Here is a 13,353-nt window from a genome sequence, read left to right as displayed (position 1 = left end):
ACTCAGCCCACAGCATCGCTGGGCAGGCTGGGTATCTGAAGCCCTCACAGAGCATGATGGAATCAGATCTATTTATTAGGCAGCCATGCTGACACCAGCTTCGTTCACTGCAGTTTTTCTTATTCCTACAATTAACTCCAGTGGTGGATAGTGTGATCTACTTTAAAATAAGGAAAGGAATCCCAGAGAAACTGTAACTGATGCAGATAGGTGCGGTTAGTCGATGCCAGAGCAGAAGGAACCTAGATCCATCCACCTACGGAGTCTGGGCTCTTTCTCAGATTCCTGCTGAAAAGGATAGTCCTGGACAAAGCAGGCTTGCCTGATTTCTCCAGGAGTTGAGAGAAGGAATTCCTTGGTATATTCTGGAGAACTTAAAAACCCATCAGAGCAGATTGTATCCAGAAGTCCAGGGAAGTCCACTTTTAAAGTCCCCAGATGTCTCCAATGTGTAAATACAGCTGAGAACCAGACTCCTCTCTTCAGCGTGCTGCTCCTGCCCAGTGTACTTAGCAGAGTGTTGGGCTCTTAGCTCTCCCAACCCTGTGGGCTCTTATCATCCCCCCTCCCAATGTGATCTTGAGGACCTTCTGCTGGTTAGCACATGGTAAATAGACAGTTGACAGTTGATGCTTTCTGTCTATCTGTTGACGAGGCTCCTTTAAGAGCCACTCTGATCTTCTGTGGTTAGAAAGAAGTCTTTGCCTGTATGTGTTTTAGATCCCCATGATGTCCACACAATGAATGACCCAGAGCCTCTTTTGTGTTGTCTTATGTTTGTTCAAGATAATCGATCCAGCCAGCGGCACTCTCCACCCTTCAGCAAGACGCTTCCCAGTAAGCCCAGCTGGCCTTCAGCGAAAATGAGGCTGGCCTCCACTCTGCCAGCCCCCAACTCTCTACAGAAGCCTCAAATCCCCCCCAAGCCCAAAGACCTCCTTGAGGATGAGGTAAAGTAAGCCTAGGGGGAGAGCTGGAGACACTTGAGGAAGTAGGTCTGGAGTGACCTTCCTTCCTCCAAGCCCTGCTGGTCTCCTGTCTTCTTACTCATCAGGGTTTTCCACTGAAATGTGTATATACTGAGTCTGTGCCTCTCCTGTCATCCCCACAATGCCTCTTAACAACCCTCACTGTTTTTCTTCCCCTCCTGTACCCAGCCCCTGGGAATCAGGAAACCCACCTCATCAACCTCCCCTCTGTCAGTGGGAGTCTTATTCCACCTGGGATCGTCACCTCTTTAAAGTAACCCAGTACAGTCCGCAGAGTGTGTGACAATGGCTGTCCCAACCTAGGAGTCCTAGTTCTCATGGCATTTGTGTTTTAAAGAGACTCATGGCCATTAAGATGGTCTTACAGGAGGGTACTGAAGACAGCTCTAAGCCATCACCAGACATTCTTAGAGAGACTACTCCGAGAAATCACTTCTTTTGGGATGTCTGCAAGTGCTAGAACCAGTTGTGACATGACCTTCATTTGTGTCTTTATATAATGTCCAGTAAGGTTACAGAAAAAAGGACCTTTTAAAGCACAGTAGAGACAACATCTAGGCCTAAATTCTTTCTGATCCTGTCAGCTCTGTGATTTTAGACAAGCTGGCCATCCTTTCTGAGTCTGTTTTTCTTCCTTCCTTCCTTCCTTCCTTCCTTCCTTCCTTCCTTCCTTCCTTCCTCCCTTCCTTCTTTCCTTTCTCTCTCTCTTTCTTTTTCTTCTTTCCTTTTTCTTACTATTTTCATATTTGATAGGTAGATATAATTTTTACACACACACACACACACACTAGGTTTCTATTATATTCTAGACTTTCTACAGGGTCAGTTTTCTAGTTTCTCCTGAACACTGAAGGTGGCAGTGGTCCGCGCTGAGTCAGAGCTGCTGAGCCTCATGGTAGCCCATCTCAGTTGTGAGTGAATCCTTTCCTCATTCACCATGGGCTCACCGTTCCCACAGCATATGCACACATCTTCATCCTGGAAGATTCCTCACCTCTATCACCTCTGCACACGTCTGTGCCTGGGTCCTGCTCTGGGGGATAGTGAAAATCGGATGGCCCAGACTTGGGGGGAGGGGGTCTCAATCCTCAGTCTGTCAGTCAGAGAGGTGACTTAAAAAGACAATCCTGACTCTTTAAGGCAGACATGGGGGAGGGGGACACAAGTACCAGGACAACAGTATAGAAGAGAGAAAGGGGTTGGTAAAGTCTCTTGGGCTTGGGCAAACTCACTTGAAGATGTGACTTTAGACACAGAATCTCCAGTTCTGTGATTAGCTGGGAGGGAGCTCAGTGAGGCAGGCTCATACCATCCTGCAGAGGTGGCCTGAGAAAGCCTGTACCAGTGGGAAAGAAGTAGAGGAGGCTGTGTTCTGGAAGGAGCAGATGGGAAGCTGACTTCTAAAAAAGGGTTACTGGTTGGGCGCGGTGGAGCACACCTTTAATCTCAGTACTAGTGAAGCAGAGGCAGGCAGATTTCTGTGAGTTTGAGGTCAGCCTGGTCTACAAAAACAAGGTCCAGGACAACCAAGCTACACAGAGAAACCCTGTCTTAAAGCAAAACGAAACAAAACAAAAACAGACAAAAAAGGGTTACAAGGAAAGCAGCCAAACTGGCTGGTAGTTTGGTTGGTAAATGTTTGCCTTGCAAGAAGGAAAACCAGAGTTTCATTTCCCACAACGACACACAAAGGCACCAGTAGTGATCTTGTAATCCTGACACTGATGGAGACAGGTTAGGGAATGAGTCCCAGGCCAATGAAAGGGCCTGTCTTAAACAAATAAACAGACAAAATCACAGCCAATCACAAACAAACAATGTCTCAAATAGATAAATAAATAAATAATCAAATAAGCATAGCCCATAAAGAAAATGGCACCTAAACAATGGCATCCGAGGTGCTTCTCTGTGTCGTGCACATGACTTCCTGCGCCTGCACACACAGAGGACCAAGGATGTAGCTCAGTCGGTAGAGTATTTTTCTAGCATATACAAAGTACTGGATTCCATTACCAGAACCACATAAATTAGGAGTGGTGGCAGAGATCAGTAATCCCAGCACTCAGGAAGTTCAGGCTTCATGGTCATTCTTTCCTACAGAGTAAGTTCAAGGCCAGGATAGGCTACACGGTACCCTATCTCAGGAGAGAAAAAGAATGTGCAAAAAGGAAAGAGAAAAGAAAAGGCAAAACCAACACATACACCCCTCCCTCTTTATCTTTTTCTAGTACTCAGAACCTCGTGTATCTCCAATAGTTTATTATTTATTTTGTTTGAAGTGTTTGTTTGTTTGTTGTTGTTTTGTTTTGTGGAGACAAGGGCTATGTAATGTTTGTCCTAGAACTCACTGTGTAGACCAGGCTGTCTTCGAACCCACAAAGATCTGCTTGCTTCTGCCTCCTAAGTGTTGGGTTCAAAAGTATACACCACTACACCCACTTCTCTTATTTTTATCTCTTTTCAGTCTTGATAAATTGTTCAGCAAGCCTTGAACTGCTGTGTTCACAGGCTGACAAAGTTATGATCCTCCTGCCTCAACCTCCCAAATAGCTGAGATTACAGATTGCGTATACCATATCTGGCATCTACTTATATTTTTGAGGTCAAGCCAGGGGGATCTGTAGTTAAAGTCATTCTCAAATATGCAGCAAGTTTGAGATGAACCTGTGATAGAAGAGATTGTTGTTGTTGTTGTCGTTGTTGTTTGTTGTTGAGTAATTACTGCTCACACTACAGCTACAATTTTGTGGATTATTCATGGGATAATGAAGTTTATATCAGAACCTCACAATAATGCCTATGGGCTCTTGAAGGTACAGATTGTGATGGAGCTTCATCATATACGTGTAGCAGGTGGCAATTTCAAACCTCGGAGTTGCAGGACCAGAAATGCACATTCTTCGTCTTCTCTTCTTGAACAAACGGAATGTGTTGGGAGTGAGTCTAGTCTTTTGTGTCATTTCTCTTTTGGAATAAAAACATCTCAGGTCCAGAAATAGCATCACCCTAAGTAGATTAGGTTCTAGACGGTGTCGACAGGATGACTCCTGTTGAAGGTGAAGAAGAGATGAGAAATGGCAACTAACCAGAGAGAGGGAAGAACTCTAAGAGTAGAAAGATGGGAGTGTGGGCTTCGGGAAACAAGCAGGTGGCTGTGGTGTGCTGGAAGTGACCAAAGCGACTTAAAACCTGTACCTACTGCCTGTGCAAGCTCTGTATTTTCTCCATACCTCGAGTTGGTGGTAGTACCTACCAGACAGGGCTGTTAAAATGACTGAGCGAGATGATGTTTGTTTGTTTTTCTGCTCCTGGTATGTGTCTTGCCAGTCTACCAGGACAGATTAGAAAATCTGTCTTTAAGATCTGGGTAGCTCGTTTGTATTTTATCAGTATAAAAAAATCTCTCCCTCTCTACATTTGTGGTCAACTGATTGTTGATAAAGGCCAAGAAAATTCAATAAAAAGGTAGCTGATTAAACAAAAGTAACAGGGCTAAATAAAACTGCATACCCACATGCAAAATGAGGGAACTGGACCCTGTTTCATACCATATACAATATTAGCCAGAAGTAGATCATAGACCCAGATGTAAAATATGACACTATTGGGCTCTTAGAGGGAAAAAGCATAAATGTAAATCTTTATGGCCTTGAGTTAGGCAATGGTTTTTAATGACACCAAAACACAAACATCGAAGAAAAAGATACACAAATTAGACTTAAAATTTAGATCTTTGTACCTGAAGTGGTGCATTAAAAAAAGCATGAGCAAGGCCAATTGTTATACACGCCTGTGTTGCCAACACTGAGAGGACTTCAGCTCAGTGCTGCTGTATGCCACATGGTGAGACAAAATTAGAGGAGAAAAAAATGCAAGTCATGGATCTCATATAGAGCTTAAAATCTAAGACATTTAAGGAACTGATATACCATAAAAGGCAAACAATCCAATTAAAAGTGGGAAAGAGTATTAGTAAGCACCTGAAGAGATGCTCTGGAAGCATTAACTATCAAAGAAAGATGGATCCAAACTACAAGACACACCTAACATCCTATTAGGTGTTTTAGAAGCCTAGAGATTAAATTACTCAAGCATTGGCTGAATGCTAACACAGTGGTCTGAATGAAAATAGCCCCCATGGTCTCAGGCATTTGAACACTTGGTTTCCTGGCTGCTTACACTGTTTGAGAAGGCTTAGGAGGTGTGGCCTTGTTGGAAGAAGTGTGGCTTTTGGGTTTTTATAATCTTACCCCACATCTATTTAAGGCTCTGTTTCATGCTTGTGATTAAATATGTGAACTCTCAGCTCTCTGCTCTTGCTACCACCTCTTCTGCTTGCTGTTGTGCCCATCCCCCAACCCCCTGCACACCACCATGCACACTTATCCCTCCAGAACACTGGGACCAGATAAACTCTTCTTTTTATAACTTGCATCTGCTCCTGATGTTTAATCACAGAAAATACAACTGATATTATCCATTTTTCTTAAGGGACTTCAGCAGCCATGAACTTAACATTCATGAAACAAAGTCTGGTAGACAAGCCCCTTGTAGATACAATGGATAACTAAATGCCAAAAGGCATCCCACTTTAAGCAATTTTATAGTGTGTGAATTATAGCCCATTAAAGCTTTTATAGACACAAAAATCTTTCTCCCACAATTAACTATGAATGTATAGCAAACGTTCTTTCCACTTCTATATTTCTTTTAGGCTGATTATGTGGTCCCTGTGGAGGACAATGATGAAAACTATATCCATCCCAGAGAAAGCAGCCCGCTGCCTGCTGAGAAAGGTAAGCATTTGGAGTTTGGAGTGCTTGAAAACTTCCAGCAGTTAGGTGACACCAGACTGCTCAGCAAGTAAGCACTGGGAAGCTCAGACTGGACAAGTCCCCCTCCTCTGTAGTTACGCCCCCTTTGGTTAGAGGAGCATTTGCTTCAGAGGCTTTCTCCTCCTTCCATGTTCACGGGTTTATTCCCAGGTTATAAAAGCACTGGGCTATCATCTTCAGCTGCCTTCACTTAGAATGGTTCTCAATAGCTAACTCTCACCGGGCTGCCAGTCACAGGGTTGACTAATAAACAGTACACAGCTAGCAAATCTGTGACGGGATGATGAAACAAGAACTCATGCGCCCTGCATCCTGGCTTGTTAGTTTCACCGGTGTCTCAGGCCCGTAGGACACTTGGTTTGTAAATCCTGCTGGAGATATGAAATGTTATCACAAACACCTCGTCTCAGATGAGACACGAAAGGAGCACCCTCCAGAAATAGTGACTTTGGAAAATATTGTCCCAGGCAGTTGATGCCTCTTCAGGTGAGGCTTCTCATCTAATAAACTGGACCAGAGAGAACTGGCTCTCACCTCTCCTGGTTTTTATAACAATTCTCTGCTATACACCCAAGCATGAGCCATGGCTTGAAGACCAAGCCACCCAGTGAACAAAGCAACACCTACACATCCCTTCTCTTTTCTCCTCAAACAACCTCAGAATCCAAGGGAATTTGTGTATGGAAGGGAAGGAGGCGGAATCAATTTGGCATCACCATGTTTAGGTTTAATATACTTTTGATTAAAATGAAACAAAGCGAAACTTTGTCTCTCAAGCCTCCAGGAGCTGATATTCTGATCCAGTATGTGTTTTAACAGGTTATCTTTATTTCATTTCTTTAATCACTAATAAATACACCTATTCCAGAGCTTCCCCTGAGAAGACTTATTTGCATGGCTTATGGGATTAATGAGGGTCATAGAGTCTTTGCAGATTCTCTGGTTTGACTGATCATGTTTCTATCTACAATGACTTTCCTTAATGGAACCTGTCTGCCATCACCCTGCATGTGTATATGTATGTTTCAGCTCCCATGGTGAATAGATCAACTAAGCCAAACAGCTCCTCAAAGCATGTGTCGCCTCCGGGGACTGTCGCAGGTAAGTAGACGTGTGGTTTGGTTTTGAATCTGCTCCAAAAGATATGTACGACTGAGATCATACATGAACAATCACCTATATCTCCAAGTTTCTTAAGGACAGGAAGCAAAGTCTTAGTCTTATCCATGCCCACAGGCTTCCTGGAAGTGGCCTGCCCTCTACCCACTAGGTTGCAAAATCATCTCCCTAAACATACTGGACAAAAAGATCCCCACATGGTGCCAAGTATCTCTGAGTTGGATTCAACTTCTAGCTGGGTGAGAACCATCAGTTTAGACAAACTAGACATATTAGTCCATAGGGATTTGTCTCCTCATGAGGGTAAGATCTCTAGATGGTATTCAGTTTTTGTATGGAAAAGTTACATGGAATCTGTATTTCTGAGCTCTCTCTAAGTTGGTTAGCATTTAGCATTGGAGTACCTTGGTAGGTCAATCCTGGCCAAGGTACGTTGCAAAGATTATACAAAAGATTTATTGGTGTGTGTGTGTGTGTGTGTGTGTGTGTGTGTGTGTGTGTGTGTTGGGGGGGGACAAAAGGACATTTTAAAGCAGAAATATGAAAAAGATAGAGACAAAGAGACAGAGAATGAGAGACATACAGAGACTGGGAGACAGAGGAGGCTGTGATAAGGGGTGGCTTGTAAAGGGTTGGTGACTAGTGGTGACCTAGACGCTGGCGCTGAGTGTCTGAGGGCAGGCAGGGGAGCACCTGATTTCTAACAGGTATCATTTAAAACTGTGTTCCTCAAATAAATAAATAAATAAATAAATAAATAAATAAACCTTTGCCAGGTGGTGATTGAGCACACCTTTAATCCCAGCACCCAGGAGGCAGAGGCAGCTCTGTGAGTTTGAGGCCAGCCTGATCTACAGAGTGATTCTAGAACACCCAGGGCTACACAGAGAAACCATGTCTGGGAAAAACCAACCAACCAACCAACAACCTAACTAACTAGCTAGCTAACTAACTAACTAACTAACTAACTGAATAGATAGATAGATAGATAGATAGATAGATAGATAGATAGATAGATAAGATTAGATAGATAGATAGATAGATAGATAGATAGACAGATCTTTGAAATTTACAAATCCCCCAAAATTGAACCTCGCACTAATGCAGCCAAAAGTGTTGCAGAATTGCTGGGTGTAATCTTTTGTGTGCATGCTTCAGAATACAGGATGCTATATACTTTAACAACAACATCAACAACACAGACTACAAGAATGCTTGCAAAGAGCTGGGAGCTCTGGAGGTTAAAATGCTGACACTGAGGGGAGGGGGGACAAGATGGATGTTGAATGTGAATCTGAAGTAGAATGATGTACAATACACACACACACAAACATACACACACATACACACACACACACACACAGAAGCAGGACGCACACGGAAGCAGGATGTACACGGGACAGGACACACGGAAGCCTCAAAAATGAATTCCTAGCTGAGAAGGTAAGCAGCAGTCGACACCCCGACCTGCACCTTTAAAAGAAACGCCTTCACATTTCTTGCTCAGGGCAGATAGAGACTGAAGCTGGGTTTTTTGGTTTGGCTGTTTTGTTCTGTTTTTGTTTTGTTTTATTTTTTCTTCTATGATTATGTTTTTGATATACCATCTACCACATTTCTCCCTTAGAGTGTCCCAAACAAGAGCTGCACTCTTTCAGAAAGGGAGCTGGGTGCCAGGTACACCACTTCCAGGGTTCTGCTGATGTGCCCCTTTGGTCTGGCTGCACTCTGGGAGAGCAGAGAACCTGGCTGGTGAATAGAGGAGTCTGTCTGCATTCTCCCTCACAGAAGCATCCTCATCCCTCTCCAGAAGAGAGGCAAGGGTGACCTGCAAGCAAGCCCCTGAAAACAATCAGAGTCTTGGCTGAAGAGAGAAGCACCTGCTTGGGTTCACAGCTCAGGTGGCCCTGTCACTTGCCCTCTCTTAGTCTCCATCTGTCCCACCTGGTGTTAGGGACATACAGATGGTGTGTCTGCAATCCCTAGCACTCTGCCAGCACCCAGAGACCCTGGAGTAGTCATCACAAGACACTAGTAATAATCCTGTCCACTAGTCCTTTATGAGTTATAATTTGAATATTACAAATCTCATCCATCTCAGTACAAAGTCGATGACTTTTATGAATGATGATGTTGATAGTAACACATTATGTAACCGTTGCCACAGCTCACTTTAGAACATTTCCATGCCCACCCAGCCCCCAGGATCCCTTATGTCCACTTATATAGTCAGTGCTAGTTCTACTCCTGTCTCCAGGCAACCACGTGTCTGTATCTGTTGTTGGAAACCTGTTCTTGCTGACATTTCATACAGACAGGATCACTCACTATGTATCCCTGCACATCTGGCTTCTGAACATCTGGCCCTTTCCCCTCATTATCAAGTCTTTAACCAACAGATATTTTTTGTTCCTTTTCTAAGACTATTGATTCTTTCTGTGTCCGACTGATTTTTTTAAAATGTCAGATTTATCCTGTTGTCTGACCATAAAAAATGAATTTGATAAGATGACTGTCCCTATTTCACAGGGCACCTGAGACAGTGTTTGTTAAGAAGCCACTCAGACAGTTTGGTGACAGAGAAGTAACTAGAATGCTGTCTTCCTAATGCAAGACCTAATGCATGATATTTTGGTTTTTTTTTTTTTTATGTATTTGTCAGAGAACAGGGCATGTTCATGTCACAGTACACACACAGAGGTCAGGGGACAACTTTGTAAAGTTGGTTCTCTCTTTTCACCAAGGGGGGTTCTGGGGATTGAACTTAGGTCCTCAGGATTGGCTGCAAGCACTTTTATCTGCTGAGCTACCTCACTGGCCCAAGAGCATGGGTTTTGCACCAGCACCATGCTTTGATACCTCAGAGCAGAGCTGGAAAGTCCTCCTGTCTGCTGGCTAAAAGCTGTTTATGGAGAGGAAAGAAAAAAAGAAGCTATCTGCAGGTGGTTGAGGACATGGAGGAGAGGACAGCTCAGTAAAATAAAAAAAAAAAACAAAACCAGGCAGTGGGTCGAACAAAAGCTGGGGTGGGGTGGGGTCTGACTTAGACCTTTTACCTGCTTCCTGGATTTTCAGACATGGCTGCCTCCTGATGTCTTCCATCTGAATATGTGTGGCCAACCTTTTGCAGTGTCAACCTTAATGTTCAGAATTACTCAGCAGTTAGACGATTCGTGTGACATGTACAGCTTACTGTATGTGAAGGGACACAGTAAAAAAACAAAACAAAACAAACAAACAAACAAAAAAAACTGCTGACATGACTGCTCCATTATTAGGGGAAAGGCTTTTACTGTAAGGGAGAGAAAATATCCAGAGGCATCTGGAAGATGGCCAGGGCTAGGGAAGCAGGGAGAGGCAGACAAGAGTAGAGATAGAAGTAGATAGAAAATACGGCATGCATGCATGTGCGTGCGTGCATGTACACACCACATATACACACACACATGTACCCACATGCACACACACATATGCATGCACACATACACACACATACACACACACATGCATACACACACACAGATACATCCCCACTCCCACGTACACATAACCCCACACATATATACACACACATATACATCCCCACATACACATACCCCCCCATGTACATACACCCTCATATATATACACACACACATATACACACATATACAAACATACACATGTACATCCCCACACCCACATTCACATACCTCTACCCACATACACCCCCCCACATATACACACACATACGATGAGTTGCCAGGGATGGGGGCGGGGGAGGGAAGCCCTGGATGCCAATGTGGACTTTGAAGTGTAACAGGTACTTCTGATACTGAGGGAGCCTGGAGGTCAGCATGGGCGTTTTGGTATGCTAATAACTACCTTAGGTGTAGGTCAGTGGAGAGCCAAAGGAAAAGACTCCAAGCAGATGGGGAGGTGGTGGGGGACCATTTCTCACATTCCTGAGGAATGATGGCTGTTATCTAACTGCCTGGAATCCTTCTGCTGTCCAGCCTGAGCCCATTTGTGGATAGATGAACAGTCTGAAACCTAACACTTAGAAATGTGGTTTTCTTTCTTACATGTTTCCTAAAATTGCATATAAGTCAGGTAAGCCATAAGTAGAAGCAGTCCTGGAGAAGGCACGGCCCCATAGTGTGCTGGTGAAGGCCCAGAGCCATTGGGACCACCCACTCTGGTGTTTAGTGACATTAGCACCCAACTCAGCAAGCACTGTGTGAAGAAAAATAGTAGATGGTCTGTGTAGAAGTCGAGAGAATAACCCTGTGGCCAGACTTTCAGTGCTTTCTAAGGCCTTTTGTCTTCAGAGTGAGAAGCATAAGGACAGTATGTCTCTCCTTCCAGGTACCTTCCATGGAGCCCGTGAGTGCCTCCCAGGGCTTAGCACAGACCAGGTCCTCAGTAGTATTTGGTAACTCATTTCTGAGTTTCTGGAAAAACTAAAACACTAGAGAGGGCAGTAGATCTGACCCAAGCTTACAGAATATCTCCTGCATGTCCATTAGGAACGGGGGGACCTCTCTATATTGTAGTCTCTTAGTGAGATGTTTATGGAGGGCATGGGACATGGCTTGGTGAGCATGGCACTTACTGATTAAGCAGGATCTTGGATCTGAGTTTGGACCTCCAAGCATGCATGTAAGAAGTCAGGTAGAGCAGGCGTGGGACTGTAATTCTAGCACTGTGAGGAATAGAGACATGAGGGTCACTGGGACCTGATGGCGGCCAGCCTACCTCCAGGCTTAATGAAAGACCCTATCTAAAAGAGATAAGGCAGAATAATGGAGCAGGATGTGTGACATCCTCCTCTGTTTTCTACACACACATGCACAAGCACATACATGCATATACACCACACATAGTATTTATTTAAGCTCAGTTTGATCCAATAAAAAGTCTCATCATGAACCTCCTGCTTACTGAGTAGTGTCCAGGAAGCCACCCATGTAGGGACTCTATCATCTCTTACGGCCTCCTTCACATTGTCTGGCTTTATTTTCAGGCAGGAAGGTGGGGAGGGTGTAGATACAAGGTCAAGGGTCCCTTATATGACTTCAGAAGATTGGATGTGGGGAATGGCCTTGAACTTGCCCACACTTGGCTATGTGTGAGTAGATAATTTTCTGATGTTCACAAGGAGCAGATACTGTGCTGAAGTATCGTATGCATGGGAGGGGCATGTGCCAGAAGTAGGTGGAGCCAATATATCTCTAGACACCTTTGCTGATCAGACCTGTACATTGTACCCCAGTGCAAGTGGGAGTTCCGGGCTCCCTCTGAAAGGGACTTTTGTGTGTATTCACTGGGCTCTCATAACCGAGGTTCCTGAACTTGCCCATGAGTCTAATGAGAAGATCTTCTTGAAGTGTGAGAATGGCATTCTGACCTACAGCCTACACCAGAGTTTACATGTTAGCGTTTTTTTTTCGTGTGTGTGTGTGTGTGTGTGTGTGTGTGTGTGTGTGTGTTTGCATGTGTATAGGCACAGGTATATGGGTGCACCTACATGTTGCAATTGATGTTGGGAATCACCCTTTATCACTCTTCCACCTTTCACTGAGGCAGGCTCTCTCAATCAAACTTAGAGTTCATCAATAGGGCTAGTCTTGCTGAGTTTCTTATCTCCCTGCTTTCTAAGACTGGCATTACAAGAAAGCTCCCATACCCTCCTGGCATTTACATGGGTTCTGGAATCTAAATTCTGGTCTTCACACCTGTGTGGCAAGCACTTCAACCATGGAGCTACCCCCTGGCCCCTGTATTGGCATTTCAAATTTCTCATTACCTGTGCCCATTGGTTTGCCTCTCAGCTGCAGTGTCACTAGACATATACACTTCAGTAAAAGTAACATGAAACACATGTGTCTGTGAAAGGTTAGCCTCGCTAATACAACCATTCCTGAAGGCAGACACAGTGACTGGTTCTTCTCTGTGCTATGCAGGTCGAAACAGTGGGGTCTGGGACTCCAAGTCATCTCTGCCCACTGCACCATCTCCACTGCCACGGGCTGGGTGAGTACTGTTCAGGATAGTGGTTCTATGAGATCTGGGTGTTTGGGGTTGGGTTGGGGTGGGGAGCTGCTGCCCTGGGAACTCCTGTTAATTCTCTATTCCCATGACAGCCTTCATGTTGGAGTGGCCACTAAAATTGGAAACAAGGAGGAAACTCTTGCTTCCCATAGAGTCATATTTAACCACCTTCTAAATTCACTGGCTCACTATTACCTACAAGGCACCCCAATTTTCAGCATCTGATAGCTCTGAAACCTCCAGACAGGTTCCACCCTTACTTTCTGCTCCTTGGTTTTATTTGCAAGTAGTGCATGGCCTATAAGCGTGGACCTGGCATTAGAACATGCTTTAGGGTCTCATACATCTGAACATGCATTAGGGTCTCATACATCTGA

The 13,353-nt window shown here is 44.3% G+C and overlaps 1 protein-coding gene across 1 annotated transcript in view; it reads left to right on the top strand.

Annotated features, from left to right (window-relative positions):
• Nucleotides 1-13,353, top strand: part of Blnk (B cell linker) — a 65,172-nt gene that overhangs the window by 32,270 nt on the left and 19,549 nt on the right. The window contains exons 6-9 of the mRNA XM_028773101.1: nt 787-950; nt 5,704-5,785; nt 6,854-6,925; nt 12,889-12,958. Coding sequence (XP_028628934.1) covers nt 787-950; nt 5,704-5,785; nt 6,854-6,925; nt 12,889-12,958 — 388 coding nt within the window. The remainder of the gene's footprint in view (nt 1-786; nt 951-5,703; nt 5,786-6,853; nt 6,926-12,888; nt 12,959-13,353) is intronic.

Source organism: Grammomys surdaster, unplaced genomic scaffold (assembly GCF_004785775.1).
Source record: "Grammomys surdaster isolate TR1022 unplaced genomic scaffold, NIH_TR_1.0 66, whole genome shotgun sequence".
Classification (NCBI taxonomy): Eukaryota; Metazoa; Chordata; class Mammalia; order Rodentia; family Muridae; genus Grammomys; species Grammomys surdaster.
This window is presented reverse-complemented; position numbering and strand designations above follow the sequence as displayed.